Genomic DNA, 24,005 nt, shown 5'->3' on the forward strand with positions numbered 1-24,005 from the left:
CCGCTCTCATGTGGTACCCTTCCTGCAGGCTCATCCTGACATGACCCTCCAGCATGACAATGCCACCAGCCATACTGCTTGTTCTGTGCGTGATTTCCTGCAAGTACAGGAATGTCAGTGTTCTGCCATGGCCAGCGAAGAGCCCGGATCTCAATCCCATTGAGCACGTCTGGGACCTGTTGGATTGGAGGGTGAGGGCTAGGGCCATTCCCCCCCAGAAATGTCTGGGAACTTGCAGGTGCCTTGGTGGAAGAGTGAGGTAACATCTCACAGCAAGAACTGGCAAATCTGGTGCAGTCCACGAGGAGGAGATGCACTGCAGTACTTAATGCAGCTGGTGGCCACACCAGATACTGACTTACTTTTGATTTTGACACCCCCCTTTGTTCAGGGACACATTATTCCATTCATGTTAGTCACATGTCTGTGGAACTGGTTCAGTTTATGTCTCAGTTGAAACTTATGTTCATACAAATATTTACACATGTTAAGTTTGCTGAAAATAAACACAGTTGACAGTGTGAGGACGTTTCTTTTTTTGCTGAGTTTATGTATATATATACAGTTGGAAGTTGGAAGTTTACATACACTTAGGTTGGAGTCAATAAAACTCGTTTTTCAACCTATCTACAAATGTCTTGTTAACAAACTATAGTTTTGGCAAGTCGGTTAGGACATCTACTTTGTGCATGACACAAGTGATTTTTCCAACAATTGTTTACAGACAGATTATTTCACTTAAAATTCACTGTCTCACAATTCCAGTGGGTCAGAAGTTTACATACACTAAGTTGACTGTGCCTTTAAACAGCTTGGAAAATTCCAGAAAATTATGTGTTGGCTTTAGAAGCTTCTAATAGGCTAATTGACATCATTTGAGCCAATTGGAGGTGTACCTGTGGATGTATTTCAAGGCCTACCTTCAAACTCAGTGCCTCTTTGCTTAACATTACAGGAAAATCAAAAGAAATCAACCAGGACTTCATAAAAAAAATTGTAGACCTCCACAAGTCTGGTTCATCCTTGGGAGCAATTTCCAAACGCCTGAAGGTACCATGTTCATCTGTACAAACAATAGTATGCAAGTATAAACACCATGGGACTACGCAGCCGTCATACCACTCAGGAAGGAGATGCGTTCTGTTTCCTAGACATTTACATTTACATTTACGTAATTTAGCAGACGCTCTTATCCAGAGCGACTTACAAATTGGTGCATTCACCTTATGATATCCAGTGGAACAACCACTTTACAATAGTACATCTATAACTTTGCAACGTAAGCTTAACTTTGCAACGTAAGCTTAACTTCCTGAACATTCGAGACGTGTAGTCCACTTGTCATTCCAATCTCCTTTGCATTAGCGTAGCCTCTTCTGTAGCTTGTCTACTATGTGTCTGTCTATCCCTGTTCTCTCTCCTCTGCACAGGCCATACAAACGCTCCACACCGCGTGGCCGCTGCCACTCTAACCTGGTGGTCCCAGCGCGCACGACCCACGTGGAGTTCCAGGTCTCCGGCAGCCTCTGGAACTGCCGGTCTGCGGCCAACAAGGCTGAGTTCATCTCAGCCTATGCTACCCTCCAGTCCCTAGACTTCCTGGCGCTGACGGAAACATGGATTACCACAGATAACACTGCTACTCCTACTGCTCTCTCCTCGTCTGACTACGTGTTCTCGCATACCCCTAGAGCATCGAGCCAGCGGGGTGGTGGCACTGGAATCCTCATCTCTCCCAAGTGGACATTCTCTCTTTCTCCCCTCACCCATCTGTCTATCTCCTCATTTGAATTCCATGCTGTCACAGTTACCAGCCCTTTCAAGCTCAACATCCTTATCATTTATCGCCCTCCAGGTTCCCTTGGAGAGTTCATCAATGAGCTTGACGCCTTGATAAGTTCCTTTCCTGAGGATGGCTCACCTCTCACAGTTCTGGGTGACTTTAACCTCCCCACGTCTACCTTCGACTCATTCCTCTCTGCCTCCTTCTTTCCACTCCTCTCCTCTTTCGACCTCACCCTCTCACCTTCCCCCCCTACTCACAAGGCAGGCAATACGCTTGACCTCATCTTTACTAGATGCTGTTCTTCCACTAATCTCATTGCAACTCCCCTCCAAGTCTCCGACCACTACCTTGTATCCTTTTCCCTCTCGCTCTCATCCAACACTTCTCACTCTGCCCCTACTCGGATGGTATTGCGCCGTCCCAACCTTCGCTCTCTCTCTCCCGCTACTCTCTCCTCTTCCATCCTATCATCTCTTCCCTCTGCTCAAACCTTCTCCAACCTATCTCCTGATTCTGCCTCCTCAACCCTCCTCTCCTCCCTCTCTGCATCCTTTGATATCCTCTGTCCCCTATCCTCCAGGCCGGCTCGGTCCTCCCCTCCTGCTCCGTGGCTCGACGACTCACTGCGAGCTCACAGAACAGGGCTCCGGGCAGCCGAGCGGAAATGGAGGAAAACTCGCCTCCCTGCGGACCTGGCATCCTTTCACTCCCTCCTCTCTACATTTTCCTCTTCTGTCTCTGCTGCTAAAGCCACTTTCTACCACTCTAAACTCCAAGCATCTGCCTCTAACCCTAGGAAGCTCTTTGCTACCTTCTCCTCCCTCCTGAATCCTCCTCCCCCTCCCCCCCCCCCTCCTCCCTCTCTGCAGATGACTTCGTCAACCATTTTGAAAAGAAGGTTGACGACATCCGATCCTCGTTTGCTAAGTCAAACGACACTGCTGGTCCTGCTCACACTGCCCTACCCTGTGCTTTGACCTCTTTCTCCCCTCTCTCTCCAGATGAAATCTCGCGTCTTGTGACGGCCGGCCGCCCAACAACCTGCCCACTTGACCCTATCCCCTCCTCTCTTCTCCAGACCATTTCCGGAGACCTTCTCCCCTACCTCACCTCGCTCATCAACTCATCCTTGACCGCTGGCTACGTCCCTTCCGTCTTCAAGAGAGCGAGAGTTGCACCCCTTCTGAAAAAACCTACACTCGATCCCTCCGATGTCAACAACTACAGACCAATATCCCTTCTTTCCTTTCTCTCCAAAACTCTTGAACGTGCCGTCCTTGGCCAGCTCTCTTGCTATCTCTCTCAGAATGACCTTCTTGATCCTAATCAGTCAGGTTTCAAGACTGGGCATTCAACTGAGACTGCTCTTCTCTGTGTCACGGAGGCTCTCCGCACTGCTAAAGCTAACTCTCTCTCCTCTGCTCTCATCCTTCTAGACCTATCTGCTGCCTTTGATACCGTGAACCATCAGATCCTCCTCTCCACCCTCTCCGAGCTGGGCATCTCCGGCACCGCCCACGCTTGGATTGCGTCCTACCTGACAGGTCGCTCCTACCAGGTGGCGTGGCGAGAATCTGTCTCCGCACCACGTGCTCTCACCACTGGTGTCCCCCAGGGCTCTGTTCTTGGCCCACTCCTATTCTCGCTATACACCAAGTCACTTGGCTCTGTCATATCCTCACATGGTCTCTCATATCATTGCTATGCAGATGACACACAATTAATCTTCTCCTTTCCCCCTTCTGACAACCAGGTGGCGAATCGCATCTCTGCATGTCTGGCAGACATATCAGTGTGGATGACGGATCACCACCTCAAGCTGAACCTCGGCAAGACGGAGCTGCTCTTCCTCCCGGGGAAGGACTGCCCGTTCCATGATCTCGCCATCACGGTTGACAACTCCCTTGTGTCCTCCTCCCAGAGTGCTAAGAGCCTTGGCGTGACCCTGGACAACACCCTGTCGTTCTCCACCAACATCAAGGCGGTGACCCGATCCTGTAGGTTCATGCTCTACAACATTCGCAGAGTACGACCCTGCCTCACACAGGAAGCGGCGCAGGTCCTAATCCAGGCACTTGTCATCTCCCGTCTGGATTATTGCAACTCGCTGTTGGCTGGGCTCCCTGCCTGTGCCATTAAACCCCTACAACTCATCCAGAACGCCGCAGCCCGTCTGGTGTTCAACCTTCCCAAGTTCTCTCACGTCACCCCGCTCCTCTGCTCTCTCCACTGGCTTCCAGTCGAAGCTCGCATCCGCTACAAGACCATGGTGCTTGCCTACGGAGCTGTGAGGGGAACGGCACCTCCGTACCTTCAGGCTCTGATCAGGCCCTACACCCAAACAAGGGCACTCCGTTCATCCACCTCTGGCCTGCTCGCCTCCCTACCTCTGAGGAAGCACAGTTCCCGCTCAGCCCAGTCAAAACTGTTCGCTGCTCTGGCACCCCAATGGTGGAACAAGCTCCCTCACGACACCAGGACAGCGGAGTCAATCACCACCTTCCGGAGACACCTGAAACCCCACCTCTTCAAGGAATACCTGGGATAGGATAAAGTAATCCTTCTAACCCCCCCTTAAAAGATTTAGATGCACTATTGTAAAGTGGTTGTTCCACTGGATATTATAAGGTGAATGCACCAATTTGTAAGTCGCTCTGGATAAGAGCGTCTGCTAAATGACTTAAATGTAAATATATATCTTTTTTTTGGGGGGGGGGGGGGTTAGAAGGATTACTTTATCCTATCCCAGGTATTCCTTAAAGAGGTGGGGTTTCAGGTGTCTCCGGAAGGTGGTGATTGACTCCGCTGTCCTGGCGTCGTGAGGGAGCTTGTTCCACCATTGGGGTGCCAGAGCAGCGAACAGTTTTGACTGGGCTGAGCGGGAACTGTGCTTCCGCAGAGGTAGGGAGGCGAGCAGGCACCAAAGTAAACGTAGTTTGGTGCGGAAAGTGCAAATCAATCCCAGAACAACAGCAAAGGACCTTGTGAAGATGCTGGAGGAAACCGGTACAAAAATATATTTTTCCACAGTAAAACGAGACCTATATCAACATAACCTGAAAGGCCACTCAGCAAGGAAGAAGCCACTGCTCAAAATCCGCCATAAAAAAGCCAGACTACGGTTTGCAACTGCAAATGGGGACAAAGATCGTACTTTTTGGAGAAATGTCCTCTGGTCTGATGAAACAAAAATAGAACTGTTTGCCATAATTACCGTCGTTATGTTTGGAGGAAAAATGGGGGGTGGTTGCAAGCCGAAAAACACCATCCCAACCGTGAAGCACGGGGGTGGCAGCATCATGTTGTGGGGGTGCTTTGCTGCAGGAGGGACTGGTGCACTTCACAAAATAGATGGCATCATGAGGAAGGAAAATGATGTGGATATATTTAAGCAACGTCTCAAGAAATCAGTCAGGAAGTTAAAGCTTGGTCGCAAATGGGTCTTCCAAATGGACAATGACCCCAAGCATACTTCCAAAGTTGTTGCAAGGCTTAAGGACAACAAACAAGGTATTGGAGTGGCCATCACAAAGCCCTGACCTCAATCCTATGGAACATTTGTGGGCAGAACTGAAAAAGCGTGTGCGAGCAAGGAGGCCTACAAACCTGACTCAGTTACACCAGCTCTGTCAGGAGGAATGGGCCAAAAGCTTCCCACAAAACTTATTGTGGGAAGCTTGTGGAAGGCTACCCAAAACGTTTGACCCAAGTTAAACAATTTAAAGGCAATGCTACCAAATACTAATTGAGTGTATGTAAACTTCTGACCCACTGGGAATGTGATGAAAGAAATAAAAGCTGAAAAAAATAATTATTTCTGCTATTATTCTGACATTTCACATTCTTAAAAAAAAGTGGTGATCCTAACTGACCTAAAACAGGGATTTTTTTACCAGGATTAAATGTCAGGAATTGTGAAAAACTGAGTTCAAATGTATTTGGCTAAGGTGTATGTAAACTTCCGACTTCAAGTCGAAACAGGAAGTTCCGGGCAGGCTCCAGACACAATGAAGTCTGCGGAACTGTGCTCTGAAGACGATAGCTTGTGTGTCCGTTTCAAAAGTATTACTAAAGGTATGCATTAGCACGTTTAAACTTTCTAAATCTTAAGAACATGTCGTAACATGTTAGGTAACAAATCCGTCAAGGTATTATCGCGTTTGTTAAAGGTTTTATGAGGTGTTATTTTTGTGCTAAACCGAGTGAGTGAAGAACGTGATTAAAAACGATTTTATCTAGCTAGCTAAGTTTAGACTTTGGGTTTGTCAGAGTGAATGAATGTACATTATTTCGTCAATGTAATTTCATAAAGAATCAATTGATTTGACATGTATTTTATTTGATATATGTTCACGAGCTGGTAAAATGGCGGCGCCTCTCGGTCTGAGTCAATAGACTTGCAGGCAGTGCAGATGCACCAGAGAGACAATTTCAGGGTTGTTCTACTGTTTAGAAGCAGAATGTCATGTTCATCTGATTTCTACATGTCACTGTAACAATATTCACACACATTCAGTTTCTATATTTATCTAGAATTGTTACTATGGTGTGAATGGGAAATACAATCGGTTGTGAGTGAAATAGTGGAAAATATTACATAGTTCTGCCTCAAACTGCAACCTTGTATTAATTGTTTATTTAGTAAATTATGCATTAAGGTGAATTTTAGAAAGTCTGCTATGGCGTAACTGCACATAGAGTGAACATTTTTAATAAGGTTTACATGGAGAAAATAAGACATCTGAAAGGAAAATGGAGGCCGTCCTGTCAGCAAAATATATTAGACATAAACCCTCCCTGAACGCTTGAAAAAAATAAAATAAAGACGCCACCTCCATACCCCAAAATAATAATTAAAACAAAGTGGATAGTAGAGAACATGTTTACCCTCACTTCTTGGACAGACCAGAGCCTTTAGATATGCCATTTTAGAAACTGTTCTTCATCCTGTAAGCATTGCATGGCAACGCAGGAATTTTGATAGCATACAGGGCTGCGGGCCAGGAGGTTGTGGGTTCACAGACCACTGTGAACAAGAGTAAGGGTGGATAGATCTCTTTTATGGTAAAAGCAGTGCCGTCTTTCGGATGGGACGTTAAACGGGTGTCCTGACTCTCTGAGGTCATTAAAGATCGCATGGTACTTATCATAAGAGTAGGGGTGTTAACCCCAGTGTCCTGGCTAAATTCCCAATCTGGCCCTCATACCATCATGGCCACCTAATCATCCCCAGCTTCCAATTGGCTCATTCATCCCCATCCTCTCCACTCTAACTATTCCCCAGGTCGTTGCTGTAAATGAGAGTGTGTTCTCAGTCAACTTACCTGGTAAAATAACGGTTAAATAAAATTGCATGAATCTATCATCATATTTGTTTTTTTAATACCACACTAGAATGGAGAGAGGCCTATGAGAGGCCTATGTGGTCATCTTACATTTCTCCAATGCTATATCAGTATTTTGTTTGCAACGAAACTGTCCCTGTTTGCAAATAATTTAATCTGAGACCATCTGACATGATTGGTTTACAGTAGGTGGGGGCGGGAGGTCCAGTATAAACTCTAACTCACTTCCTTCACAACAGCTCTGCTCCGTTAAGCGCAATAAGTATGAAAGCCCTGATGTCTGCGGAGGATGCATCTGCAGTAAATGCTGTATGGCCACTTCAGATATCGGATGGACCATCCAGAGTCTTTTAGCAGAGAAATGTAAATCTCTAACTGCTGGCTACTCTCATTCTGTGTCTTTAACCCAACAAGTATTTCCCTAAAAGCTGTCTGGGTTTAAACATCTTCTATTGTACAGAAAGTGAATAGCTTAATACATTGGTAGTGACAGAATTAGATTACTTCCCAAGAAAAGTCTTTTTTTGTCTCCTGGGCTATAAAAGGTTGTAGCTCAGCCTCTGAATGTCAAAGAAACGAAGTCACGTCTTTCCTGGTTATTTGTCAGCTTGTTTCTAGCGTAAAGCAGTGCGGACCAAAACACTGTTATAGATCCCTTGATATAATCAGATCAGTTTTATTTTCTTCATGTTAATCTAACAAGGGGTAGGCCTGTGCTTTTTGACATCTTCAATAAAAGAGGCCTATGGCATAACCCCTCAAGTGGAGTCTGGGTTTTAACTCAACAGCCCTTCACTGACATGGAGGTAGGCTATTTAAAGAGTGTGTGGTAGGTGGAGGAATAGGCTAGTCCGCAAGCAAGATAGTGTATTTTTGGGGGACTTGGCCTAATCAACAACAACAAAATGTGAAGAAGCCTTTCACTCTCTTCCTCAACTGCCACCATAGGCCGACACAGCACAGCCATTGGTTAGGATAGGCCGACACAGCACAGCCATTGGTTAGGATAGGCCGACACAGCACAGCCATTGGTTAGGATAGGCCGACACAGCACAGCCATTGGTTAGGATAGGCCGACACAGCACAGCCATTGGTTAGGATAGGCCGACACAGCACAGCCATTGGTTAGGATAGGCCGACAGCACAGCCATTGGTTAGGCAGCATTAAACACGTTTTGGCTCAACAAGCACAGAGCAGGCCGTTGCTCAGGGTTGGAATAACCTTTGCAGTGTGTAATGCAGCCTAGTTGTATTTACACCATCCCAGCAACTATCTTAGAAATACAGTATAACTTTGCTCTGTGGTTCTCCCAGCATGCACTTCGTATCCTATAGGCCAGGGCTCTCCAACCCTGTTCCTGGAGAGCTACAGTCCTGTAGGCTTTCGCTCCAGTGAAAACTTGGAGTGAAAACCTACAGGAGGCTATCTCTCCAAGAACAGAGCTGGAGTTAAAACCTACAGGAGGGTAACTCTCCAGGAACATGGTTGGAGTGTAAACCTACAGGAGGGTAGCTCTCCAGGAACAGGGTTGGAGTTAAAACCTACAGGAGGGTATCTCTCCAGGAACAGGGTTGGAGTGTAAACCTACAGGAGGGTAGCTCTCCAGGAACATGGTTGGAGTGTAAACATACAGGAGGGCAGCTCTCCAGGAACAGGGTTGGAGAGCCCTGCTTTAGCCTATAGGCTATGGATCATTTTATTGACACTACACTAAATAGCCTACAGGCACACTTGATATTGCGCGCCCAGCAGCGAATCAGAGATGAGGGGCGGCATCGGGCACACATTGATATATAGCCAATCAGCGTTCAGGGTTCAAACCACCCAGTTTATAAAGCCTAATAAGCAACTCATTCTTAAACACTGAGAAATATTGACATTTCATCAATTGTAAATGACATGACCCTCTTCTGGACTAGATTAAAACAATACTAAACCCTCCCCTTGACTGACATTGAAAAAGCATAACCCTCATTTTCTTCCAGGTAACCATTCTGTACATTTAGATCCATCTCTTATTTGTGTCATTTAAAGGGTGAATTTTGTCTGATTTGAATGAATGTTTTGTTGTCAATGTTTAGCTATCTGATCTATTGAAATTAGATAATTGAACAACAAAAAAATAGTATATATTTTGAGGACAAACAATGTGCCAGAACTGTCAAGATTGTTTTCTGTTTCTCTTTATTACTACAGGCTGACTCAGATTAAGTCTGAGGCCGGTAACATCAACAATGAGGACAAACCCAGCCTGCCTCTCTCCTTCCACACTGAGTCCAAACCTACAGTCACTGGGTCCTGATTATGACAGTGGAGCCCAGTTTGCACTGCAGGATCCAGAGATGGCATCAGTGAAGCTGGAAGACTGCAGTCAAACACTGGAGCTGAATGTCAACATTAAAGAGGAAGCGGAGGAGGAGAAGATTGGGACATCTGTTTCTCATGGTAAGAGCAGGTTCCTCATAAGTTAGACTGGGCCATAAGTTATGGAGGTCTAACGCTAGGAGAGACTAAAGAAGAGAAGTAGACAAACTGCCAGTGTTTTGAAGTTCTATGAAATGAGTCTGTGTAGTTACTAACCCTTGTGATAGTGAGAGGAGGATGATATGAAATTAGTCTGTGTAGTTACTAACCCTTGTGATAGTGAGTGGAGGATGATTATGGATAATTATTTTCACCCCTTTTGCCTTGGACTGTTACCAGGGTTCGGGTCAATTCCAGATAATTCAGGAAATACACTGAAATTCCAATTCTCTTCAATGCTTCTCAATTAGCAGCATGTGGAATTGGATTTAGGTTTACTTTCTGAATTGATTGAAATGGAATTGACCCCAACCCTAACTGTTACCCTCTTTTAGAATAGTTTTATTCTCCTGTATTGTGCAGCCTACTGATATGAATTCATATGTCACCTGGTACAGCCAGAAGAGGACTGGCCACCCCTCAGAGTCTGGTTCCTTTCTAGGTTTCTTCCTATGTTCCTGCATTCTAGGGATTTGTTTTCTAGCACACCAACTCATTCAAGGGTTTTTACTATTTTCTACATTGTAGAATAACAATGAAGACAAACTATGAAATAACACATGGAATCATGTAGTAACCAAAAAAAAAATCAAAATATATTATTCAAAGTAGCCACCTTTGCCTTGATGACAACTTTGCACACTGTTTGCATTCTCTCAACCAGCTTCACCTGGAATGCTTTTCCAACAGTCTTGAAGGAGTTCCCACATATGATGAGCACTTGTTGGCTGCTTTTCCTTCACTCTGCGGTCCAACTCAGCACAAACCATCTCAATTAGGTTTAGGTCGGGTGACTGTGGAGGGCCAGGTCATCTGATGCAGCACTCCATCACTCTCATTCTTGGCCAAATAGCCCTTACACAGCCTGGAGGGGTTTTGGGTCATTGTCCTGTTGAAAAACAAATGATAGTGGGACTAAGTGCAAACCAGATCCATGTGTATAGTGGCTTGCGAAAGTATTCAATCCCCCTTGGCATTTTTCCTATTTTGTGGCCTTACAACCTGGAATTAAAATTGATTTTTGGGGGGTTTGTATCAGTTGATTTATACAACATGCCTACCACTTTGAAGATGCAAAATATGTTTTATTTTTATTACAGTCAGAAATACTCCTCAGCACCCCCCAGGTAAAGAAGCAGGATGTGGAGGTCCTGGGCAGGATTGGTTACGCATGATGTGTATCGCTGTAGAATGCTGTATTTGTATTTTTGTTTTTATTATGGATCCACATTAGCTGCTGCCAAGGCTGCTGCTACTCTTCCTGGGGTCCAACATGCCTACCACTTTGAAGATGCAAAATATTTTTTATTTTGAACCAAACAAAAACAACTTGAGCGTGCATAACTATTCACCCCCCCCCCCCCCCCCCCCCCAAAGTCAATACTTTGTAGAGCCACCTTTTGCAGGAATTACAGCTCTTGGGGTATGTCTCTATAAGCTTGGCACATCTAGCCACTGGGATTTTTGCCCATTCTTCAATGGAAAACCGCTCCTCCAGCTCCTTCAAGTTGGATGGGTTCCGCTGATGTACAGCAATCTTTAAGTCATACCACAGATTCACAATTGGATTGAGGTCTGGGCTTTGACTAGGCCATTCCAAGACATTTAAATGTTTCCCCTTAAACCATTCGAGTGTTGCTTTAGCAGAATGCTTAGGGTCATTGTCCTGCTGGAAGGTGAACCTCCGGCCCAGTCTCAAATCTCTGGAAGACTGAAACAGGTTTCCCCTCAAGAATTTCCCTGTATTTAGCGCCATCCATCATTCCTTCAATTCTGACCGGTTTCCCAGTCCCTGCCGATGGAAAAACATCCCCACAGCATGATGCTGCCACCACCATGCTGCACTGTGGGGGTGATGAGAGGTGTTGTGTTTGCGCCTGAAATAGCATTTTCCTTGATGACCAAAAAGCTAAATTTTAGTCTCATCTGACCAGAGTACCTTCCATATGTTTGGGGAGTCTCCCACATGCCTTTTGGCAAACACCAAATGTGTTTGCTTATTTTTTTCTTTAAGCAATGGCTTTTTTCTGGCCACTCTTCTGTAAAACCCAACTCTGTGGAGTGTACGGCTTGAAGTAGTCCTATGGACAGATACTCCAAGCTCCGCTGTGTAGCTTTGCAGCTCCTTCAGGGTTATTTTTGGTCGCTTTGTTGCCTCTGATTAATGCCCTCCTTGCCTGGTCTGAGTTTTGGTAGGCGGCCCTCTCTTGGCAGGTTTGTTGTGGTTCCATATTCTTTCCATTTTTTAATAATGGATTTAATGGTGCTCTGTGGGATGTTCAAAGTTTCTGATATTTTTTTTATAACCAACCCTGATCTGTACTTCTCCACAACTTTGTCCCTGACCTGTTTGGAGAGCTGCTTGGTCTTCATGGTGCCGCTTGCTCTTGCTTAGTGCTGTTGCAGACTCTGGGGCCTTTCAGAACAGGTGTAAATATACTGAGATCATGTGACACATAGATTGCACACAGGTGGACTTTATTTAACTAATTATTGTGACTTCTGAAGGTTATTGGTTGCACCAGATCTCGTTTTGGGGCTTCATAGCAAAGGGGGTGAATACATATGCATGCACCACTTTTCCGTTTGTAATTTTTTGAAACAAGTAATTTTTTTCATTTCACTTCACCAATTTAAACTATTTTGTGTATGTCCATTACATTAAATCCAATAAAAATCAATTTAAATTACAGGTTGTAATGCAACAAAATAAGAAAACCGCCAATGGGGATGAATACTGTTAAACGGTGTGTATAGTGCGTATGTTATCGTGTACGTATGCATGCATGTGTCTGTGCCTATGTTTGTGTTGCTTCACAGTCCCCGTGGTTCCATAAGGTGTTTTTTTTAATCCGTTTTTTAAAATCTAATTTTACTGCTTGCATCAGTTACTATGTAGTACTGTGCACCTCCCATAGTCTGTTCTGGACTTGGGTACTGTGAAGAGACCTCTTGTGGCATGTCTTGTGGGGTATGCATGGTTGTCCGAGCTCTGTGCCAGTAGTTCAAACAGACAGCTCGGTGCATTCAACATGTCAATACCTCTCACTTTGAGCCAGGAGAGATTGACATGCATATTATTAATATTAGCTCTCTGTGTACATCCAAGGGCCAGCCATGCTGCCCTGTTCTGAGCCAATTGCAATTTTCCCTAAGTCCTTTTTTGTGGCACCTGGCCACATGACTGAACTGTAGTCCAGGTGCGACAAAACTAGGGCCTGTAGGACCTGCCTTGTTGATGGTGCTGTTAACCTGTTTAGGATAGGGGGCAGTATTGACACGGCTGGATAAAAAACGTACCCGATTTAATCTGGTTACCACTCCTACCCAGTAAGTAGAATATGCATATACTTATTACACATGGATAGAAAACACCCTAAAGTTTCTAAAACTGTTTGAATGGTGTCTGTGAGTATAACAGAACTCATTTGGCAGGCAAAAACCTGACAAGGTTTCAGGCAGGAAGTGGCCTGTCTGACAAGGTGTCGTTCTTCTTGTCTCTGTTTATTGAAGAGTGAGGATCTTAGCTGTCCCGTGACACTTCCTACGGCTGCCATAGGGTCTCAGAAGGCGGCAAAAAGCTGAATCGTGGCTTTGCAGGCTCTGGCTGAAAAAAAGTAGCGCGTTTGGGTAGTGGCTGGTTACAGTACTGTGAGACTCAGGCGCGTGCCCGCGTCGACCGAAAGCTTTGTTTACTTTCCTCAGTTTAGCTAAATGGACATTCCCGGTCGGAATATTATCGCTTTTCTACGAGAAAAATGGCATAAAATGGATTTTAAACAGCGGTTGACATGCTTCGAAGTACGGTAATGGAATATTTAGATTTTTTTTGTCACGAATTGCGCCATGCGCGCGACCCTTCATTACCATTTCAGATAGTGTCTGGGACGCACGAACAAAACGCCGCTATTCGGATATAACGATGGATTATTTTGGACCAAACCAACATTTGTTATTGAAGTAGCAGTCCTGGGAGTGCATTCTGACGAAGACAACAAAAGGTAATCAAACTTTTATAATAGTAAAGCTGATATTGGTGAGTGCTAAACTTGCCGGGTGTCTAAATAGCTAGCCCGTGATGCCTGGGCTATGTACTTAGAATATTGCAAAATGTGCTTTCACCAAAAAGCTATTTTAAAATCGGACATATCGAGTGCATAGAGGAGTTCTGTATCTATAATTCTTAAAATAATTGTTATGCTTTTTGTGAACGTTTATCGTGAGTAATTTAGTAAAATGTTAGCGAATTCCCCGGAAGTATCCTAGTTCTGAACATTCCCCGGAAGTATGCTAGTTCTGAACGTCACATGCTAATGTAAAAAGCTGTTTTTTTTATATAAATATAAACTTGATTGAACAAAACATGCATGTATTGTATAACATAATGTCCTAGGGTTGTCATCTGATGAAGATCATCAAAGGTGAGTGCTGCATTTAGCTGTCTTCTGGGTTTTTGTGACATTATATGCTAGCTTGAAAAATGGGTGTCTGATTATTTCTGGCTTGGTACTCTGCTGACATAATCTAATGTTTTGCTTTCGTTGTAAAGCCTTTTTGAAATCGGACAGTGTGGTTAGATTAACGAGAGTCTTGTCTTTAAATAGCTGTAAAATAGTCATATGTTTGAGAAATTGAAGTAATAGGATTTTTAAGGTTTTGAAAATCGCGCCACAGGCTGCAAGTGGCTGTTACGTAGGTGGGACGAATTCGTCCCGCCTAGCCCATAGAGGTTAAGAATGCAGAGCAGTGCTTTATTATGGACATTATGTTTTGACCATGACAGTTCACAATCCAACAATTACCACATGATTTATTACAAGGTTTAATTGAGGTTTAGGGTTTATTGAATGATTTGTCCCAAATACAATGCTTTTAGTTTTATAAATATTTAGGGCTAACTTATTCCTTGCCACCCACTCTGAAATTACCTGCAACTCTTTGTTAAGTGTTGCAGTCATTTCAGTCGTTGTAGTAGCTGACGTGTATAGTGTTGAGTCATCCACATACATAGACACACTAGCCTTACTCAAAGCCAGTGGCATGTCGTTAGTAAAGATTGAAAAAAGCAAGGGGCCTAAACAGCTACCCTGGGGAATTCCTGATTCTACCTAGATTATTTTTGAGAGGCTTCCATTAAATTACACCCTCTGTGTTCTGTTAGACAAGTAACTTTTAATCCACATTATAGCAGGGGGTGTAAAGCCATAACACAAGTTTTTCCAGCAGCAGACTATGATCGATAATGTCAAAAGCTGCAATGATGTCTGACAAGACAGCCCCCACAATCATTTTATCATCAATTTCTCTTAACTTCTATGGGCTATGTGGGACGCTAGCATCCCACCTGCGGGACACAGCCAGTGAAATATCAGGGCGGCAAATTCAAAACAACAAAATGTCATAATTCAAATTTCTCAAACATACAACTATTTTACACCATTTTAAAGATACACCTCCCCTTAATCCAACCACATTGTCCGATTTCAAAAAGGCTTTACGGCGAAAGCATAAAGTTAGATTATGTTAGGACAGTGCCAACACAAGAAAAACCACACAGCCATTTTCCAAGCAGTAGAGGGGTCACAAAAACCAGAAATACAGCTAAAATTAAGCACTAACCTTTGACGATCTTCATCAGATGACACTCCTAGGACTCAATGTTACACAATACATGTATGTTTTGTTCGATAAAGTTAATATTTATTTCCAAAAACCCCATTTTACATTGGCGCGTGATGTTCAAAAAATATTTTGCCTCCAATACTGCCGGTGAATCAGCACAACAATTTACAGAAATACTCATCATAAACGTTGATAAAATATTAAACTTTTATTCAAAGAATTATAGATAAACATCTCCTTTATGCAACCGCTGTGACAGATTTCAAAAAAGCTTCACGGGGAAAGCACACTTTGCAATAATCTGAGTACGGCGCTCAGAAAAAGACATCAAGCAATACAGATACCCGCCATTTTGGAGTCATCTAAAATCATAAATAGCATTAGAAATATTCACTTACCTTCGATGATCTTCATCAGAAGGCACTTCCAGGAATCCCAGGTCCACAATAAATGTTGTTTTGTTCGATAAAGTCCATAATTTATGTCCAAATACCTCCTTGTTGTTTGCGAGTTCAGTAAACTACTCCAAATGTAGGAAGCGCGCTGAAAATTTCACGACAAAAAGTTATATTTATGTTCGTTGAAACATGTCAAACGTTGTAAAGCATCAATCTTTATGGCCTTTTTAACGTAAAACTTCAGTAATATTCCAACCGGACGATTCCAATGTCTTGAAAAACGTTATGGAACACAGCTACCCCTCACGTGAATGCGCGTAATTGAGGCCATGTCATTCTCTCGGTCATCAGACTCCAGGAGGTCTTGTTCGCTCTCTGTTGACTGCAAAAGCCTGAAACACATTCTAAAGACTGTTGACATCTAGTGGAAGCCTTAGGAAGTGCAAATTGAACCCTAAGTCACTGTATACTGAATAGGCCCAGTCTTGAAAAACTACAATCCACTTCCTGGTTGGATTTTTTTCTCAGGTTTTTGCCTGCCATATGAGTTTTCTTATACTCACAGACATCATTCAAACAGTTTTAAAAACTTCAGTGTTTTCTATCCAAATCTACTAATAATATGCATATCCTACGTTCTGAGCCGGAGTAGTAGGCAGTTTAATTTGGGCACCTCATTCATCCCATCTACTCAATACTGCCCCGGGGCCCAGAAAGGTTAACCAATCAATTATTTGTGTAAGTTTTGTGCTTGTTGAGTGTCCTTCCCTATAAGTGTGCTGAAATTCTGTTGTCATTTTTTTTTTACTGTGAAATAGCATTGTACAGTGGGGGAAAAAAGTATTTGATCCCCTGCTGATTTTGTACGTTTGCCCACTGACAAAGAAAGGATCAGTCTATAATTTTAATGGTAGGTTTATTTGAACAGAGACAGAATAACAACAAAAATATCCAGAAAAACGCATGTCAAAAATGTTATAAATTGATTTGCATTTTAATGAGGGAAATAAGTATTTGACCCCCTCTCAATCAGAAAGATTTCTGGCTCCCAGGTGTCTTTTATACAGGTAACGAGCTGAGATTAGAGCACACTCTTAACCTCTCTAGGCTAGGCGGGACGAATTCGTCCCACCTACGTAACAGCCACTGCTATCCTGTGGCGCGATTTTCAAAACCTTAAAAATCCTATTACTTCAATTTCTCAAACATATGACTATTTTACAGCCATTTAAAGACAAGACTCTCGTTAATCTAACCACACTGTCCGATTTCAAAAAGGCTTTACAATGAAAGCAAAACATTAGATTATGTCAGCAGAGTACCAAGCCAGAAATAATCAGACACCCATTTTTCAAGCCAGCATATAATGTCACCAAAACCCAGAAGACAGCTAAATGCAGCACTCACCTTTGATCTTCATCAGATGACAACCCTAGGACATTATGTTATACAATACATGCATGTTTTGTTCAATCAAGTTCATATTTATATCAAAAACCAGCTTTTTACATTAGCATGTGACGTTCAGAACTAGCATACCCCCCGCAAACTTCCGGGGAATTCGCTAACATTTTACTAAATTACTCACGATAAACGTTCACAAAAAGCATAACAATTATTTTAAGAATTATAGATACAGACCTCCTCTATGCACTCGATATGTCCGATTTTAAAATAGCTTTTTGGTGAAAGCACATTTTGCAATATTCTAAGTACATAGCCCAGGCATCACGGGCTCGCTATTTAGACACCCGGCAAGTTTAGCACTCACCATAATCATATTTACTATTATAAAAGTTTGATTACCTTTTGTTGTCTTCGTCAGAATTACACACCCAGGACTGCTACTTCAATAACAAATGTTGGTTTGGTCCAAAATAATCCATCGTTATATCCGAATAGCGGCGTTTTGTTCGTGCGTTCCAGACACTATCCGAAATAGTAAAGAAGTGTCGCGCGCATGGCGCAATTCGTGACAATAAAATTCTAAGTATTCCATTACCGTACTTCGAAGCATGTCAACCGCTGTTTAAAATCAATTTTTACGAAATTTTTCTCGTAGAAAAGCGATAATATTCCGACAGGGAATCTCCTTTTCGGCAAACAGAGGAAAAAATCCCAAAGGCGGGGGCGGTCGGGGTCACGCGCATAAGCCAGTGTCCCTTGATCGGCCACTTGAGAAAGGCGATAATGTGTTTCAGCCTGGGGCTGGAATGACGACATTCTGTTTTTTCCCGGGCTCTGAGCGCCTATGGACGACGTGGGAAGTGTCACGTTAGAGCAGAGATCCTTAGTAAATGATAGAGATGGAAAACAAGTTCAAGAAATGGTCAGACAGGCCACTTCCTGTAAAGGAATCTCTCAGGTTTTGACCTGCCATTTGAGTTCTGTTATACTCACAGACACCATTCAAACAGTTTTAGAAAATTTAGGGTGTTTTCTATCCATATGTAATAAGTATATGCATATTCTAGTTACTGGGTAGGAGTGGTAACCAGATTAAATCGGGTATGTTTTTTATCCAGCCGTGTCAATACTGCCCCCATATCCTAAACAGGTTAAAGGGAGTGGTCCTAACCGCAGCTTGTTACCTGTAAAAAAGACACCTTTCCACAGAAGCAATCAATCAATCAGATTCCAAACTCTCCACCATGGCCAAGACCAAAGAGCTCTCCAAGGATGTCAGGGACACGATTGTAGACCTACACAAGGCTGGAATGGGCTACAAGACTATCGCCAAGCAGCTTGGTGAGAAGGTGACAACATTTGGTGCGATTATTCGCAAATGGAAGAAACACAAAAGAACTGTCAATATCCCTCAGCCTGGGGCTCCATGCAAGATCTCACCTCGTGGAGTTGCAATGATCATGAGAGCGGTGAAGAATCAGCCCAGAACTACACGGGAGGATCTTGTCAATGATCTCAAGGCAGCTGGGACCATAGTCACCAAGAAAACTATTGGTAACACACTACACCGTGAAGGACTGAAATCCTGCAGCGCCCGCAAGGTCCCCCTGCTCAAGAAAGCACATATACATGCCCGTCTGAAGTTTGCCAATGAACATCTGAATGACTCAGAGGACAAATGGTGAAAGTGTTGTGGTCAGATGAGACCAAAATAGAGCTCTTTGACATCAACTCAACTCGCTGTGTTTGGAGGAGGAGGAATGCTGCCTATGACCCCAAGAACACCATCTCCACCGTCAAACATGGAGGTGGAAACATTATGCTTTGGGGGTGTTTTTCTGCTAAGGGGGCAGGACAACTTCACCGCATCAAAGGGACGATGGACGGGGCCATGTACCGTCAAATCTTGGGTGAGAACCTCCTTCCCTCAGCCAGGGCATTGAAAATGGGTCGTGGATGGATATTCCAGCATGACAATGACCCAAAACACACGGCCAAGGCAACAAAGTAGTGGCTCAAGAAGAAGCACATTAAGGTCCTGGAGTGGCCTAGCCAGTCTCCAGACCTTAATCCTATAGAAAATCTGTGGAGGGAGCTGAAGGTTCGAGTTGCCAAACGTCAGCCTCGAAACCTTAATGACTTGGAGAAGATCTACAAAGAGGAGTGGGACAAAATCCCTCCTGAGATGTGTGCAAACCTGGTGGCCAACTACAAGAAACGTCTGACCTCTGTGATTGCCAACAAGGGTTTTGCCACCAAGTACTAAGTCATGTTTTGCAGAGGGGTCAAATACTTATTTCCCTCATTAACCTGTTAGGGCTAGGGGGCAGTATTTACACGGCCGGATAAACAACGTACCCGATTTAATCTGGTTATTACTACTGCCCAGAAACTAGAATATGCATATAATTATTGGCTTTGGATAGAAAAAACCCTAAAGTTTCTAAAACTGTTTGAATGGTGTCTGTGAGTATAACAAAACTCATATCGCAGGCAAAAACCTGAGAAGATTCTGTACAGGAAGTACCCTCTCTGACCATTCCTTGGGCTTCTTGGCTCTGTTTATTGAAAATTTAGGATCTTTGCTGTAACGTGACACTTCCTACCGCTCCCATAGGCTCTCAGAACCCGGGAAAAAGCTGAATGATGTAATTCTAGCCGCTGGCTGAAACACATTAGCGCCTTTGGTAAGTGGTCGATCAGAGGGCCATCAGACTGAGGCTCGTGCACGAGGGGATCCCATGTTTTAATTTTCTCTCTCTTTGAACGTAAACACGCTTTCCCGGTCGGAATATTATCGCTTTTTTACGAGAAAAATTGCATAAAAATTGATTTTAAACAGCGGTTGACATGCTTCGAAGTACGGTAATGGAATATTTAGACATTTTTTGTCACGAAACGCGTCGTGCGCGTCACCCTTCTTTACCCTTTCGGATAGTGTCTTGAACGCACGAACAAAACGCCGCTATTTGGATATAACTATGGATTATTTTGAACCAAACCAACATTCGTTATTGAAGTAGAAGTCCTGGGAGTGCATTCTGACGAAGAACAGCAAAGGTAATAACATTTTTCTTATAGTAAATCTGACTTTGGTGAGGGCTAAACTTGTTGGGTGTCTAAATAGCTAGCCCTGTGATGCCGGGCTATCTACTTAGAATATTGCAAAATGTGCTTTCACCGAAAAGCTATTTTAAAATCAGACATAGCGAGTGCATAGAGGAGTTCTGTATCTATAATTCTTAAAATAATTCTTATTTTTTTTGTGAACGTTTATCGTGAGTAATTTAGTAAATTCACCGAAAGTTTGCTAGTTCTGAACGTCACATGCTAATGTAAAAAGCTGGTTTTTGATATAAATATGAACTTGATTGAACAAAACATGCATGTATTGTATAACATAATGTCCTAAGATTGTCATCTGATGAAGATCATCAAAGGTTAGTGCTGCATTTAGCTGTGATTTGGGTTTATGTGACATTATATGCTAGCTTGAAAAATGGGTGTCTGATTATTTCTGGCTGGGTACTCTGCTGACATAATCTAATGTTTTGCTTTCGTTGTAAAGCCTTTTTGAAATCGGACAGTGTGGTTAGATTAACGAGAGTCTTGTCTTTAAAATGGTGTAAAATAGTCATATGTTTGAGAAATTGAAGTAATAGCATTTCTAAGGTATTTGAATAACGCGCCACAGGATTCCACTGGCTGTTACGTAGGTGGGACGATTTCGTCCCACTGGCCCTAGAGAAGTTAATTGAAATGCATTCCAGGTGACTTCCTCATGAAGCTGGCTGAGAGAATGCAAAGCTTTCATCAAGGCAAAGGGTGGCTACTTTGAAAAATCTAAAATATATTTTTGATGTCTTCACTATTATTCTACAATGTAGAAAATAGTAAAAATAAAGAAAAACCCTGGAATGAGTAGGTGTCAACTTTTGACTGGTACTGTATATTACTCCAATTGACTGGTTCTTCTGATGTTGTTCACACAGGAGACCGTGTTGAGACATCCTCTACATCCAGAGATCAACAGCAGGAAGATCACAGAGCTAAGAGGTCTCACCACTGCCCACATTGTGAGGAGATTTTCCCATTTCTATCAAAGCTAAAAATACACCTAAAAATACACACAGGAGAGAATCTTTATTCCTGTACTGACTGTGGGAAGAGATTCACAACATCAAGGGCTCTGACACTTCATCAGAGAGTGCACACAGGAGTGAAGCCTTACTCCTGCTCGTACTGTGGAAAATGCTTCACAACATCATCTGAGTTAACAGTTCATCAGAGAACACACACTGGAGAAAAGCCTTATATCTGCTCTGACTGTGGGAAGAGTTTCTCCCACCTGTGTAACTTTAAAGCACACCAACGTATACATGCAGGAGAGAAGCCGTACTCCTGCTCTGACTGTGGGAAGAGTTTCTCTCAACAGAACCATTTAAAATCACACCAACGTATACACACAGGAGAGAAGCCTTACTTCTGCTCTGACTGTAGGAAGAGTTTCTCCCACCTGTGTAACTTTAAAGCACACCAGCGTATACATGCAGGAGAGAAGCCGTACTCCTGCTCTGACTGTGGGAAGAGTTTCTCTCAACAGAACCATTTAAAATCACACCAACGTATACACACAGGAGAGAAGCCTTACTACTGCTCTGACTGTGGGAAGAGTTTCTCTCGATTGGATACCTTAAAATCACATGAACGTATACATACAGGAAAGAAGCGTTACTACTGCTCTGACTGTAGGAAGAGTTTCTCCCACCAGGGTAGCTTAAAAAAACACCAACGTATACACACAGGAGAGAAGCCTTACTCCTGCTGTGACTGTGGAAAATGCTTCACAGCATCATTTGATCTAAAAGTTCATCAGAGAACACACACTGGAGAAAAGCCTTACATCTGCTCTGACTGTGGGAAGAGTTTCTCTCAACAGAACCATTTAAAAACACATCAACGTATACACACAGGAGAGAAGCCTTACTACTGCTCTATCTGTGGGAAGAGTTTCTCTCAACAGAACAACTTAAAAACACACCAACGTATACATAAAGGAGAGATGCCTCATCAGTTCTCTCAGACCAGCTAAGATTAAAATCACTCCATCACTCAATTTTCATCTCATTGCTTGACTTGGACTGAAATAGGTGCCGGTACTGTTTTATATTTAGCTTCCACCACATACATCATTCATAAGTAAATTATCTGTTATAAAATATAAATTGCTATGTGGTATTCACTGGACTTAAACTTCATTGTGTTCTGTGACATTTTAATCACTGTGTTTTAGAGATGATCTCTTTATCTATGTATGTTTCTACTGTGAGGTTAACACACGTCTAGCAGCTTTAATTAGCCTGGCATAGGTTGTTATTCTATTCCTATTATACGGTAATTCATCAGTTCTGCCCCACAAAGGAAAATGTCAATAAACTCACTGATGTACTTTATGGTCTGCAGATTCAGTTTGTTATAGTTTCCATATTGTTGGAGAGTCAGGGGTTGTACACTGTTATTAAAATAACAAGAATGATCAAATTTCATCTGTCAATAGTTCTTTTTTTACGACTACAGAATTTTCAGTTTCAGAGAAGTATTTTTAACTATTGGACAAGTAAAGATAATTTGGACAAGTGGCAAAAAAAGATAATGTCAAGCCCTGACATACTTAAGAAGGTACAAACTGCACTTTATATACTAAAGTATGTGGACACCCCTTCAAATTAGTGGATTTGGCTATTTCAGCCACACCCGTTGCTGACAGGGGTATAAAATCGAGCACAATGCCATGCAATCTCCATAGACAAACATTGTCAGTAGAATAGCCTTACTGAAGAGCTCAGTGACTTTCAAAGTGGCACCATCATAGGATGCCACCTTTCCAACAAGTCAGTTTGTTAAATTTCTGCCCTGCTAGAGCTGCCCCAGTCAACTGTAAGGGCTGTTCTTGTGAAGTGGAAACGTCTACGAGCAACAAGGTCTCAGCTGCAAAGTGGTAGCGCATAAAAATTGTCTGTCCTCGGTTGCAACACTCACTACCGAGTTCCAAACTGCCTCTGGAAGCAACGTCAGCACAAGAACTGTTTGTCGGGAGCTTCAATGAAATGGGTTTCCATGGCCGAACAGCCACACACAAGCCTAAGATCACCATGCACAATGCTAAGCGTCGCTGGAGTGGTGTAAAGCTCACCGCCATTAGACTCTGGAGCAGTGGAAACACGTTCTCTGGAATGATAAATCACGCCTTACCATCTGGCAGTCCGACGGAAGAATCTGGGTTTGGCAGATGCTAGGAGAACGCTACCTGCCCGAATACATAGTGCCAACTGTAAAGTTTGGGGGAGGAGGAATAATGGTCTGGGGTTGTTTTTCATGGTTCGGGCAAAACCCCTTAGTTCTAGTGAAGGGAAATCTAACACTACAGTATACAATGACATTCTAGACAATTCTGTGCTTCCAAATTTGTGGCAACAGTTTGGGCAAGGGCCTTTTCTGTTTCAGTATGATGATGCCCCCGTGCACAAAGCGAGGTCCATACTGAAATGGTTTGTCAAGATCAGTGTGGAAGAATTTGACTGGCCTGCACAGGGCTCTGACCTCAACCCCATAAAACACCTCTGGGATGAATTGGAACGCAGACTGCGAGCCAGGCCTAATCGCCCAACATCAGTGTCCGACCTCGCTAATGCTCTTTTGGCTGAATGGAAGCAAGTCCCCGCAATGTTCCAACATCTAGTGGAAAGCCTTCCCAGAAGAGTGGAGGCTGTTATAACAGCAAAGGGGGGACCAACTCCATATTAATGTCCATGTTGTGTATTTTTTTTATTGTGTTACAAAACAAAGAACAACAAAACATGTTGGTTGCATAAGTATTCACCCCCCAAGTCAATACCTAGTAGAAGCACCTTTGGCAGTAATTA

The 24,005-nt window shown here is 43.2% G+C and overlaps 1 protein-coding gene across 1 annotated transcript; it reads left to right on the top strand.

Annotated features, from left to right (window-relative positions):
* The first annotated feature begins 5,747 nt into the window (after nucleotides 1–5,747).
* LOC106575349 (uncharacterized) lies at nucleotides 5,748–22,533 on the top strand. The gene is made up of 3 exons (XM_014151834.3): nucleotides 5,748–5,860; nucleotides 9,329–9,577; nucleotides 21,075–22,533. The coding sequence occupies exons 2-3, from the start codon at nucleotides 9,367–9,369 to the stop codon at nucleotides 22,172–22,174; spliced, it is 1,311 nt and encodes a 436-aa protein (XP_014007309.3). The 5' UTR covers nucleotides 5,748–5,860; nucleotides 9,329–9,366; the 3' UTR covers nucleotides 22,175–22,533.
* The last annotated feature ends 1,472 nt before the right edge of the window (nucleotides 22,534–24,005 follow it).

Source organism: Salmo salar, chromosome 16 (genome assembly GCF_965601325.2).
Source record: "Salmo salar chromosome 16, fSalSal1, whole genome shotgun sequence".
Classification (NCBI taxonomy): Eukaryota; Metazoa; Chordata; class Actinopteri; order Salmoniformes; family Salmonidae; genus Salmo; species Salmo salar.